Source organism: Ostreococcus tauri (assembly GCF_000214015.3).
Source record: "Ostreococcus tauri WGS project CAID00000000 data, contig chromosome 06, whole genome shotgun sequence".
Classification (NCBI taxonomy): Eukaryota; Viridiplantae; Chlorophyta; class Mamiellophyceae; order Mamiellales; family Bathycoccaceae; genus Ostreococcus; species Ostreococcus tauri.
This window is the reverse complement of record NC_014431.2, coordinates 180249-191778: the sequence shown is the minus strand read 5'-3', so window position 1 is coordinate 191778 and position 11530 is coordinate 180249. Positions and strand designations below refer to the sequence as shown.

General features: G+C 61.5%; 7 protein-coding genes across 7 annotated transcripts; 5 read left to right on the top strand and 2 right to left on the bottom strand.

Annotated features, from left to right (window-relative positions):
* Window positions 1-488: 488 nt before the first annotated feature.
* Window positions 489-1099, top strand: OT_ostta06g01150 (Ribosomal protein L7Ae/L30e/S12e/Gadd45; the record flags this gene model as incomplete). Its single annotated transcript, XM_022983970.1, has 2 exons — window positions 489-496; window positions 670-1099. 2 exons carry the CDS (start codon window positions 489-491, stop codon window positions 1097-1099), a joined length of 438 nt encoding a protein of 145 aa, XP_022839177.1.
* A 102-nt stretch (window positions 1100-1201) lies between these two features.
* OT_ostta06g01140 (unnamed product) lies at window positions 1202-2212 on the bottom strand (the record flags this gene model as incomplete). The annotated part of the gene is made up of 1 exon (XM_022983969.1): window positions 1202-2212. One exon carries the CDS (start codon window positions 2210-2212, stop codon window positions 1202-1204), a length of 1011 nt encoding a protein of 336 aa, XP_022839176.1.
* Window positions 2213-2352: 140 nt separating this feature from the next.
* On the top strand, window positions 2353-4050 carry OT_ostta06g01130 (Helicase, C-terminal; the record flags this gene model as incomplete). The annotated part of the gene is made up of 1 exon (XM_022983968.1): window positions 2353-4050. The coding sequence occupies one exon, from the start codon at window positions 2353-2355 to the stop codon at window positions 4048-4050; it is 1698 nt and encodes a 565-aa protein (XP_022839175.1).
* A 189-nt stretch (window positions 4051-4239) lies between these two features.
* On the top strand, window positions 4240-5643 carry OT_ostta06g01120 (UDP-3-O-acyl N-acetylglucosamine deacetylase,C-terminal; the record flags this gene model as incomplete). The annotated part of the gene is made up of 1 exon (XM_022983967.1): window positions 4240-5643. The coding sequence occupies one exon, from the start codon at window positions 4240-4242 to the stop codon at window positions 5641-5643; it is 1404 nt and encodes a 467-aa protein (XP_022839174.1).
* Window positions 5644-5804: 161 nt separating this feature from the next.
* OT_ostta06g01110 (DNA-binding domain) lies at window positions 5805-6458 on the top strand (the record flags this gene model as incomplete). Its single annotated transcript, XM_003079689.1, has 1 exon — window positions 5805-6458. One exon carries the CDS (start codon window positions 5805-5807, stop codon window positions 6456-6458), a length of 654 nt encoding a protein of 217 aa, XP_003079737.1.
* A 76-nt stretch (window positions 6459-6534) lies between these two features.
* On the bottom strand, window positions 6535-9237 carry OT_ostta06g01100 (Tetratricopeptide-like helical; the record flags this gene model as incomplete). The annotated part of the gene is made up of 1 exon (XM_003079688.1): window positions 6535-9237. The coding sequence occupies one exon, from the start codon at window positions 9235-9237 to the stop codon at window positions 6535-6537; it is 2703 nt and encodes a 900-aa protein (XP_003079736.1).
* Window positions 9238-9941: 704 nt separating this feature from the next.
* Window positions 9942-11459, top strand: OT_ostta06g01090 (Putative S-adenosyl-L-methionine-dependent methyltransferase MidA; the record flags this gene model as incomplete). Its single annotated transcript, XM_003079687.2, has 1 exon — window positions 9942-11459. The coding sequence occupies one exon, from the start codon at window positions 9942-9944 to the stop codon at window positions 11457-11459; it is 1518 nt and encodes a 505-aa protein (XP_003079735.2).
* Window positions 11460-11530: the final 71 nt, after the last annotated feature.

The following is an 11530-nucleotide window of genomic DNA, read 5'->3' as shown; positions in this document are numbered from 1 at the left end:
GACGTCGACGCATCGCGCGTCCCCACCCCCACCCCAACCGCGCGTCGTCGCACCTCCGCCCGCGGATCGAACCGCTTCGCCGCCTCCCGTCGCCGTCTCGACGCCACCGCCTCGCGAGACGTCGACGCGCCCGTCCCGCGCGCGCGCCCGCGCCCGTCTCGCGCCCGCGTCCGTGCCGCCCGCGCCCCCCATTCGCGCCCTACCTCGCGTGTCGCCTCGTCCACCGCCGCGCGCGCGCGCGCGATCTCCCCCATCGCCGCCGCGACGGCGTCGTCGACGTCCATGCGTGTCGGTGCCACGCAACGTAACGCATCGTAACGCCATCTCTCGTCGGCACATCACACAACCTCGTCGAGCGCTGACGTGGCGTCGACATCGACGGACGCGCGTTCGCGCTCGGTCATTTCTGCGCGAGAGTCGTCACGAGGCGAAACAGTCGTCGAGGACGGACGTTTGAGGACCGCTCAATTTTGTTTTCGTAATCAATCATGGCCGAGTGCGTGCGATGCGCGCGCGGGCGACGAGACGGCGCGTGGATGATGGGATGGCGAAAGCCCTAGGGTGGCGACGATGGGATCGACGGGGGGGACGACGCGCGCGTGCGCGTGCGGTCGCGTCGAGGGACGATGACTGACGATGGAGGCGATAATCGCGTACGTTTTTGCGCAGCGAGGAAGTCCAAGACGTCGAGGAACAACCCGAGGTCGCCGCCCCGGTGGCGGATGAACCGATGGACCTCATGACGGCTCTGCAAATTGTGCTGAAGAAGGCTGGCGCGTGCGACGGTCTGCACCGCGGTCTGCGCGAGGCGTGCAAGGCGATCGAGTCCCGCAAGGCTTTGATCTGCATCTTGGCGCAAGATTGCGACCAGGCTGATTACACCAAGCTCATCCAGGCGCTGTGCAACGAAATCAACGTGCACTTGATTCGCGTCCCGGAGGCGATGGCGCTCGGTGAGTGGGCTGGTTTGTGCAAGCTCGACGCCGAAGGCACCGCGCGTAAGGTTGTGAAGTGCTCGTGCGTCGTGATCAGCGACTTCGGTGAGGAAACCGCGGCGCTCGGCGTGCTTCAAGACTTCTTGAAGAACGCGGGCAACTAAGCGGCGCGTTCTCTCGTGACACAATCTGTCGTCGCCTTGTGATGAATCGAAGACGAATTGATTGAAATTACACCGCCGCGTTATCGCATGCGAATTCACGGGCTAACCTAACATTTTCGCGCACGCCTCGCCTCGGCCGTCGTTGAGACGCTCCGATCCCACGGCGCCGCGCGCCGATACCTTGGTCGACGCCGCGCGCGCCGCGTCGCGCTCGTACTGCGTCATATCCCCGCCATCGCCACCACCAGCCTTCCTCGCGATCTTCTTCTTGCGTAAATCGTCCCAAATTTTAACGACGTCCTCGCGGCTCGACGGCGAGAATTTGTCTCGTCGCTCGTGGAAAAAGTTTGCCATCATGTCGATCGTCGTCTGCGCCCAAGGGCGGTGATACAACGATGCCGCAACTTCGAGACAATCGATGTACGCCACTCGTTGCTCGTCCTCAACCGCGCGCGCTTCTATTTCCGCCGCGCGTTCCGCTTTAACCGCCGCCACGAACGCCTCCGCCATGGCTCTCGCGTCTTCCTCGCTCGCGTCCTCGGGCGCGGGCGGAACCTCAATCTCTGCGTCGACATCGATCCGTTCTTCATCTACGTACGCATCCAGCGCCTCCACCTTGTCCTGAATAGCCCGCACCGCCTTACTGAACGCGTACGAGTCGTCCGTGTGCAGCGCGTTCGCCCCCAGCGCGTACGTCCGCCACACCTCCACCTTCCTCCTCTGCTTGGCGTTAAAAATCACCGGCGCGACCGCATCAACAATCTTAAATAACTCTTCGTACGCCACCCTCGTCGCCCGCTCCAGCGCGCGCTTCGGCGTCGGCGTCATCGCGTTTCGCACGCACTCGAACGCCGCCGCGTTATCCCGCCGCTCGCACCCCTCGCTCGCGAGCACCGCACCGAGCATCGACGACGCCCTCGCGAACTTCTCTCTCGTCGCCAGGTGCGGGGCGAGTCGTCGCAGCGTCGCCGTCGTCGTCGGCGTCGCCGTCGTCTCCGTTCGCCGTCGTTTCGTCGTCACCGTCTCCGTCGTCCCCTCCGCGCGCGTCCCCGTCGCCCCCGCGCGCGCGTCCGCGACCGCGACCGCGTCCGGGAGATCGTCGTACAGCCCCATCGTCGTCGCCGCCCCGTCGCGCGCGCGTCTGACGCGTCGCGTCGTGAAATCATCATCATCATCATCATCATCATCATCATCATCGTCGTCGTCGTCATCATCATCATCATCGTCGTCACCATCGCGCGCCGCGTCGCCCCATGCCCCTCGCCCGACGCCCCGACGCGCGCGCGCGATCGTCCGACGTCGTCGCCGCGCGCGCGCGCGATGCAGGGACGGACGCGGACGCGGCGGCGCGCGACGAGACCACGTTCGAGGACCTGCGCCTGGACCACACGTTCGTTCGAGCGCTTCGACGATGCGGCTACGACGCGGCGTCGCCGGTGCAGGCGTCGACGGTGCCGCTGGGACGGTTTGGATGCGATGTCCTCGCGCAGGCGAAGAGCGGGACCGGGAAGACGATGGCGTTCGCGATCGTCGTCGCGGAACGCGTGGAGGCGGGACGGCGACGCACGCAGGCGCTCGCGTTGGCGCCCACGAGAGAGAGCGCGACGCAAACGAGGGATTGCGTCGAGAGATTGATCGAAGGCTTTCGTGAGGTTGATGGGAGCGATGTGCGAGGTGAGATGACGTGCGCGCTGCTCGTCGGGGGGTTGCCGACGAAGGAGGATAGACGGCGCTTGGCGCTGCAGCCGCACGTCGTGGTCGGAACGCCGGGTCGAACGAGACAGATGATGGAAGAGGGAGCGATGGCGTGCGATGGGATTAGATTGTTGATCCTGGACGAAGCGGACGCGCTGCTCACGGGGACGTTCGAGCGCGACGTGCTCTTCGCGTACAATATGCTGCCGGAGAGAAAGCAGGTGTGCGCGTTCAGCGCGACGTACTCGCGAGAGTTGATACGAGATTTGGAGCGATTAATGCGGTCGCCGCAGAAGGTAATGCTGTGCGAGAGCACGACCGCGTTAAAGGGGGTTCGACAGTTTTACTCCCTCGTCGAGGAGACCAAGCTCGCCGACGTCATCGCGGCCAAGGAGGCGCGGTTGTTGAAGATTTTCGACGACGTGGCGTTTCATCAAGCCGTCGTTTTTGTCCGTCGATTGGCCTGGGGAGAGGCTCTGGCAAAACGTCTGACGTCGCAAGGGGTCAAAGCCGCGTTCACCGCGGGTGTGCTCCCACAGGAGCGTCGAATGAAAGTGATGGAGGACATGCGGAACTTTCAACTCCGCGTCTTGGTCTCCACGGATCTCACCGCACGCGGTGTTGACTTGACGCACGTGAATCTGGTCGTGAATCTTGACGTGCCACCGAGTGGAGCGACGTACATGCACCGAGTCGGTCGAACCGGCCGCTTCGGTACGTACGGGTTGTCAGTCGCCGTGCTCACCGCCGGCGAGCTCGAACAGCTCCAAAGCAGCCTCACCGCGGAGCGCGGCGGCGACATCGAACCCTTACCGGACGTCATACCGTCGAGTTGGTACGATTATGAGCTCGACGAGGACGACGCCGAACTGTTTCAGACCCTGAAAGAGGCCCCGATAGAATCTAGTGAGGCGTCGGAGGAGGAAGAGACGCCGCCGGAAGTCGACGTCGATCCATCCGACGACTTTGGCGCCGCAGACTTCGTCGACGAATCCCCCGCGTCGTTCGATCCCGACAATATCAACGGTTACACGATTGATTTTCGAGGGAACGACAACGACGTCGACGCCGAAGCTCAAGCTGAGCACGATGCTTACTGGCGTTGGTTCGATCTCGTGCACCCGCCCTCGGCGCGCCGTCCGCGATACCTCCCTCCACCTCCCGGCGCCAACGAACATCCGTGGTTCGTCCCGCCCATTCACACCGATCTCATTCGCTTACCCTTCGTCTCCAACCCTCCACCGTTCCCTTTCTGATTGTAAACATCGTTGTTGTATTCGTCGTATTCGCTCCCGTCGCCAAAGCCGCCCCAACAACCCTCGTCTCCCTCTTCCCACTCTCAGTCCGCACACGCGCGCGCGCACCACCGCGCCGTCGTCGCCTCCGGTCACGACCGACGTAAGGTCCACCGACGTCCTCACGCACCGAACGGGCGCTCGAACGCGATGCCGTCGACGATCGTGTCCGTCGAGCGCGCCGCCGCCGCCGCCTCGCGCGCGAGCGCTCTCAGCCGTCGTGCGTCGTCTGCGCGCGCGCTCGGACGACGCGCGCGCGCGAGCGGACGCGACGAAACCCATCAATGCGGTGGACGCGCGGTCGTGCGCGTGCACGCGGCGAACGCCGCGCAGGGATCGACTTTGGACGAGACGCACGGGTATGAGAATTTCGCCAGTCGGGACGAGCTGCGGGCGGCGGCGAGAATGGCGGCGGAGCTGCGCTTGCGGGTGCCCGCGAACGCGGAACATCAACAGACGATCAGAAGGACGCTGACGTACGCCGGGTACGGGTTAAGGAGCGGAGAGGTGGAGCTGATGCGCGTGCGACCGGCGGCGGCGGGCGAGGGAAGGTACTTCGTGCAGGTGCCGAGCGGGACGATCGACGTCGACGAGGTCAGCGGTGTGGGCGAGACGGAATACACGGAGGAGGAGGTGGAAGATATGCTCCTGGAGAATGTGATGATGGCGCTGAGCAACGATGAGGAGGAGAAGGCAAAGATTCGAGAAAAGGCGGAGAGCACGAGAGTCAAGCTAGACAGCGAGGTCGAGGTGCCGGGCGCGTACGACGAGAGTGAAAAACGCGTGCGGGCCGCGTACGATCTGGCTAATGAAGATGTTCGTTTGAGCGCCGAGCTCAAAGGCGATTTCGTCGTTCGAGGCGCCGAGCACTTGTTGAGCGCGCTCGAGGCCATGGGCATCGATAACTGCCGTATCGAGTTAGAGGGTTCTGGGGAGATTCCTATTTTGGACGGAAGCGCGTCTAACTACGCGTACGACATCTGCACTGTCGGCCCGACACCCGCGCTCTCCGCGGACGGCTCCAAAGCTCCGCGAATGGCGTGGAAGATCACGGAGAACGTCACGGTGCGAGAGGGCGACGCCTTTATGTCGCTCAATGTCGATGATGTGTGCAAGCTCACGTACGGAATCGATTTCTCGTACAAGAGCACAGCCATTGGGAAGCAGTGGGAGAGTTGGACCCCGACCGAGGACGCTCCGTATGTTTTCCACGTTTCTCCGGCGAGAATGTTCGGCACAATGAACGACTTCACGGCGTACTACCGCGCCGGGTACATCAAGTCTGGGTTGGAGGAGTGCGCCCTGGTCGCGAACGGGGATTCGTACTGGAACGCTCCCCTTCGCGTGTCGAACGAGCCAGCTCGACACAAGATCCTCGACTTGATCGGTGACTTGTCCTTGCTGGCCGAGCCCGGGATGAGCGGAGTCCCGATTGGCCACGTCGTCGCGTACAAGGCTGGCCACAAGCTACACGCCAAGTTCATCAAAGCGCTCGCCGCCGCATCGAAGGAGAAAGTTCAAGCTGAAGTGTGGACCGAGGGTTTCGAGTCATGAATTCGATCTCAACGCACGATCTCTCCACGGTCACTGTAGCAGCTAGAGAAATGTTTGTTTTAATAACAACCAACCAAAACATATTTGATGTTCCAGTGGTGTGACGTGCACATGTGAAGAGTGAACCTAGATCAAACTCGTTACAGTTCGTCGGAGCGACGATGTCAACTACTCGACGAGCGTCAAGCGCGAGACGCATCGGCGAGGTGAGTTCACCATCATCGGCTGAATCAGGTCATCAAAATTTCAAAACTTCGGTATTGCAAAGGGCGTTCACGACTCCTCCAGCGGGCCAGGACGTCGATGAAGACGAGGCCGATCATGCCAAGCGAAGTCTCGTTAGTTCCATGTTAAAGGGTGCTCCGAGTAGACCACATAAAGTGGATCGTTCGCACTCGCTCCCATCAGATTTGCATGCTCCACGGAAGGGGATTGCGGTGGGTTACGAGTCCACTCTTGTGAACTACAAAGGCGTATCGCGAAAACTTTGGCAAACGCGATACGACGCGTACGTACAAAACAGCGAAGCGGTCGACGAGAGTAAACTTTTCTTAGGTTCTTTCGACACCTCGCATTCGGCCGCGCGTGCGTATGATCTCGCGAAGCTCAAGCTTGGGTGTCGCGACGAAGAACTGAACTTTCCCGCGGTGGATTACGATGAAGAAATCTTGACTCTGCTGACCGAATACTCAGTCTCCAAGCTAGCTGAAACTCTGGTAGAAATCTCACAGGCATCCGATCGACGTACATCGCGTTTTCGCGGAGTGGTCGCTGCCGAGGGAGGATTTGAAGCACGATTAGAGCTTGGTTGGTGAAAGGCGGCAAATGTAGCGGCGCAAATGCGTTGATTATGAATCGAATCGTCTAAGTTTCTAATACTGCGCGTACGGCTTATTTGCGATCTTCTAGGATTCGCTCGAGATCCTTGATGTCGTCGTCATCTTCGTCGTAGCTTGATACGTCGTTGGAGGTGCTCTGCACCCAGTTCTTCGGGAAGTACGGCTTTGCGCCGAAGTCGTCATCATCCTTGTCATCGCCGTAGTAGTCGTAGATGTTGAAAGAGGGAGTTCTCATCTTTGATGGCGTCCATACATCGTCGTCATTTGATTCACCATACGTGTTCGAGCGAATGCGCATGGCTTGGCTCCTTACACCCCCGGAGAGAGAGTTCTCTCCGAACAGGTTTGCCCTTGGTTCTTCTTGTGGAGCGTAACCTCTCAACCAACGACTGACGGCGTTGCCACTCAACTCTATTGATCCCTGCTCTAAGCCACCGCCGTAGTTGAAGCGTAAACGCCGAAGCAAGACGAGTACGCGTTCTCCCGTTTGGCACAAACGAGCAAGCGCACGATCGTTCTTTTCGACGTGTTCCTCCTTGAGCATTCTCAAGACCTCGGTGTCGTCCCGCACTCGAATGGTCAACGTTGGAATCTCCGTATCGATGCCGTTTGCATCAGTTAGACGGCGAACGACTCGCAACCATGTGAGTAACATGACTTCAGCGGCTGCGGGCGGGAACTCTCGAATATCGTAGACGAAATCTTCGGTACGACTGAACGGAGCAACGATGCCCAAGCTTTGAGCCTCCTCGTACATGATGAGCGCTTGTGATGGATAATATCTGGCGGCGTCTTCGTGCGAACTCATCTCGTGGCTCACGGCGCGCGCGACCTCGCTGTAATCGGACGCATTCTGTTCATTCGTCGACGGCGGACGCAAGCACGCCAGCATCGTGGAGAAGGTCTCAACGCGGGGTACGATGCCAGCCACGGTGGCCTCATGGAACGCAGACACGGCTCGTTCAGCCCACTCTTGGGCGACGTAATTCCCTCCCTCGTCGTACGAACCGAGTTCTGCGCGACTTTGACTCCCGCGATTCAACTTCGTGAGGCTTCTAATGTGCACTAACGTCTGGCCGAGTATGGTGTTGAGCGCGCGCTCGGAGTTCACCTTGCCGACAGCGCGCGACTCCTTGTACACCCTCCAAGCCGATTCAATGTCTCCCGCACGAGCGTATCCTACGAGAAGCTCGCGCAAAGTCATTTCATCGTCCTCGTAGCCATACTCATGCATCATGTCGATGATGCTCTGCACCTCGTCGAAGTGTCCTCTTCGCGCCTCGCAAGCCACGAGACAGTTCATGGTGGGGAACGTCGGGCGCATGCCCGTCTCGACGAGTCTCTCAAAGATTCTCTTCGCCTCCTCGTAGTCTCTCGACCACGCGTGAGCAAAGATCAAACCTTCGTACGTGATTGCATCGGGTTCAAACCCAGCCTTTTCGAGTTTCTCCACCGCCTTGATGGCCAGATCTGGCCGATCTGCGCGCGCGTGCGCGGCGACGAGAGAGTTGTAGCACTCAATCGGAGGGGTGATGCCTCGCTTTTTCGCCGTCAACAAGATCTCTTCAATCTTAGTAGCGTCGCCTTGTCGCGCGGCAACACCAGTGAGGATGACGTACAGCTCAGCGCCTGGGCGAACTCGATTCATCCTCATGGAAGCCATCAAGTCATCCGCAAAGTCCTCGTCGTTATCCAAGAGCGCGATGCGCATCATCGTCGCGTAGGCCATCTGGTCGGGCTTCACGCCGCTCTCCAGCATCTTTTCCCAGAGATCCTTCGTCTTTTGGACCTCTCCCAAGATACCGTAGGCTCGGATCATCACCGTGTACACCTCGGCTGTGGCGGAGACGCCGCTGTCGAGCATGTCATCGTACAACTCGAAAGCCTTGATATAGTTTTCGCTCGCCACGGCGCAGCAGATGAGGGACGCGTACGCGTATGAATCTAACTTGAGACCCTGCGCGACAATGTCTGCGCGAACTGCTTCTGCTCTCTCGCAGGAGATCTTGCGAAGGTTCGGCGCCGCAGCAACGCGTGAGCACGCGTTGAGCAAGCTGTTCATCATCGCGATATCCGCCTTCACAGAGTTCTTCTTCATGTCTTCGTACACCTCGAAGCATCTGTCTAAGGAAGCGCGCACACTGTCGTCATCTATTCTTCGCTTTTTTGATCCCGCGACGGTCACCGAGATCTCTCGCTTGATGGCGTCGATGAGAGACGCGTACGTCTGCGCGTTGGGCTCAAGCCCCGTTTTTTTCATTTCCTCAAACACCTCAAACGCTCGTTCGACGTCTCCACCCTTGGAGCACGCGGAGATCAGGGTAGTGTACGCGTGAAGATCTGGTCTAAATCCCGCGTTCCACATCGTCTTGCTCGCCAACAACGCCGCCTTGATGTCCCCAGCCTGGGCGCACGCGTGCACGAGCATGTTGTACGGGCGGATATCGGTGCTCTCGATGACCTCCAAGAACTCAAACCCAACCGACACCACCTTTAAGCTTCGACAGGCCCTGAAGAAATCTCTGTGCGACACTCTCGCACCGAGATTCCTCACCCCGGCTCCTCGCATGTGCCTCAACAGATCCACCGCGTCGTGCAAGCGCCGACACCGCACCAACGCCCTATACGTGTGAAAGTACTCGCTCTCATTCGTGAACCCCCCTCCCCCCCTCGGCGCCAACTCGCCCCCCCGAGCGATCAATTCCTTCAGACTCATCCTCGACGTCTTCACCGCCCCCTTCTCACCGTCATTCATCGCCCCATCGAGCGTCGCTTCGTCGGATATCGCCCCCGCGCGTCCGCCCGACCCCCTCCCGCGCGTCGCCTCGACCCCCCCGACGCGCGCGCGTCCGACCCGCCGTCCGACCCGACGTCCGCGCGATCCACCGTCGAGGACACATCGAACGATCGCGCGCGTCATCGCCGGCATCGTCCCGCACCGTCGTCGTCCGCGTCCGTCGTCGTCCTCCCGTCGACGCCCTCTCGCGTCACCCGCGCGCGATCGTCCCTCGCGCGCACGCGCACGCGAGCGCCGTTTCGATCGTCCCGCCGCGTGCGCGCGATCGTTCGTCGCGCGGTCGTGCGCGCGGTCGTGCGCGCGCGCGCGTGTGCGCGTCGCCGATGCGGTCGTCGTCGACGACGTCCCCGGCGGCGCGCGAGGGGTCGACGGGGCTCGGGGTGCTCGCGTGTGGAGTCTCTGACGGGGTTTCGATTCCCCGTCGTCCCTCGCGCGTGCGGGCGCTGACGGGGTTTCGATCACCCCGGGCCCCCCCTCGCGTGTGCGGGCGCTGACGGGGTTTCGATTACCCGTCGTCGCGCGACGCCCGACGCCCGTCGCCGCCGTCGCGCGCGAGACCGCGGCGTCGACGACGGGGCGGGCGCGGGATGGCGCGCGCGTCCGCGCGCGCGGCGCTTCGGTGGATGCCCCGGGCGTGCGCGATCGATCGTCAAAGATGGGCGATGGATGGGACGCGGGCGCGACTGACGACGACGACGACGACGGACGCGGACGTGGGCGCGGACGTGGGCGCGGGCGCGGGCGTGGTGGCGATCGATCGAGGTGGATTGCGACGGGCGCTCGATCGCGCGTCGATGGCGCGAGGGATGGGTGGTGGTGAGCACGGAAAGGGGGAGCGGACGGGAATGATTGGACATTTGAAGCGCGCGATGGCGTTCGCCGGGGGGTCGATCCCGGTGAGCGAGTACGTGCGAGAGTGCCTGACGAATCCCGAACACGGGTATTACATGCGAGGGGATGTGTTCGGGAGAGATGGGGATTTCGTGACGAGCCCGGAGATCTCGCAGGTGTTCGGGGAGGTGCTCGGCGTCTGGGCGGCGCTGCAGCACGAGGCGCTCGGGTCGCCGGGAACGCTGCGAGTGGTGGAGTTCGGGCCGGGTAGGGGGACGCTCATGGCGGATCTCTTGAGAGGGACGAGTAAGTTTGAGAAGTTTCGATCGGCGGTGAGCGTGCACTTGATCGAGGTCTCGCCCGCGTTGCGAGAGGTCCAGGCGAGGACGTTGCGATGCGTCGACGTGGAGACGACGTCGGCGGCGGCGGATGACGGCGGCGCGCGCGTGCGCGTGCCCAAGAACGCGCTCGAGGGCGAGGGAGGGGAAGTAGATAAAAGAAGTGGCGGCGATGGGCCCTCGGGTGAGGCGCACACGCGTGGGACGTCCGAGATTAGTGGCGCAAAGGTTTTCTGGCACGACGGATTGGAGAGCGTTCCGAACGGGCCAACTTTGGTAATCTGTCACGAGTTCTTCGACGCCCTTCCGGTGCGACAGTTTCAGCGCACCGATCGTGGATGGTGCGAAAAACTCGTCACCATCGACGCCGAGTTGGCGTCGACGGCGGAGACGGTTGAGGAGACGACGCCGAGACGCGAGTTGGCGATGGTGCTCTCTCCGGGGCCGACGCCGGCGAGCCACATGCTCGTCCCTAGGCGATTAAAGGGGCTTCCCAAAGAACAAGTCGATAGTTTGCGCTTGCTCGAACTCAGTCCTCCGAGCATGACGCTCTGGGATAAGTTGGCCGATCGCATCGAGAAGAATTCCGGCGCCGTGCTCGCAATCGACTACGGCGAGGAAGGGCCGCTCGGGAACACGCTCGAGGCGATCAAGGATCACAAGTTCGTGCACGTTCTGGACAGTCCGGGTGAGGCGGATCTATCGGCGTACGTCGATTTTGGCGCTTTACGTCAAATCGTGGAGGAGAAGCCGCAGAGAGGGGTGACGTGCTACGGCCCGGTGACGCAGCAGCAATTGCTTCTCAGTCTCGGATTGGTCGCTCGCCTCGAGCAGCTCGTGGAGAACGCGGCGAGCGAGGATCAGGCGAATGCGTTGGTGAAGGGATGCGAACGCCTCGTCGGAGACGGCGCGGGGAACGCCGAGACGGGCGAACCACCGGGCATGGGCGTTCGGTACAAGGCGATGTGCATGGTTTCCAGGGGGTTGCCGAAACCGGTGGGATTTTCATAAGGCGATGGATGAATCGCGGTGGGATGGTTGTAATCGTACGAATAAATTGTTTGTGTTGTAACATCGGATTT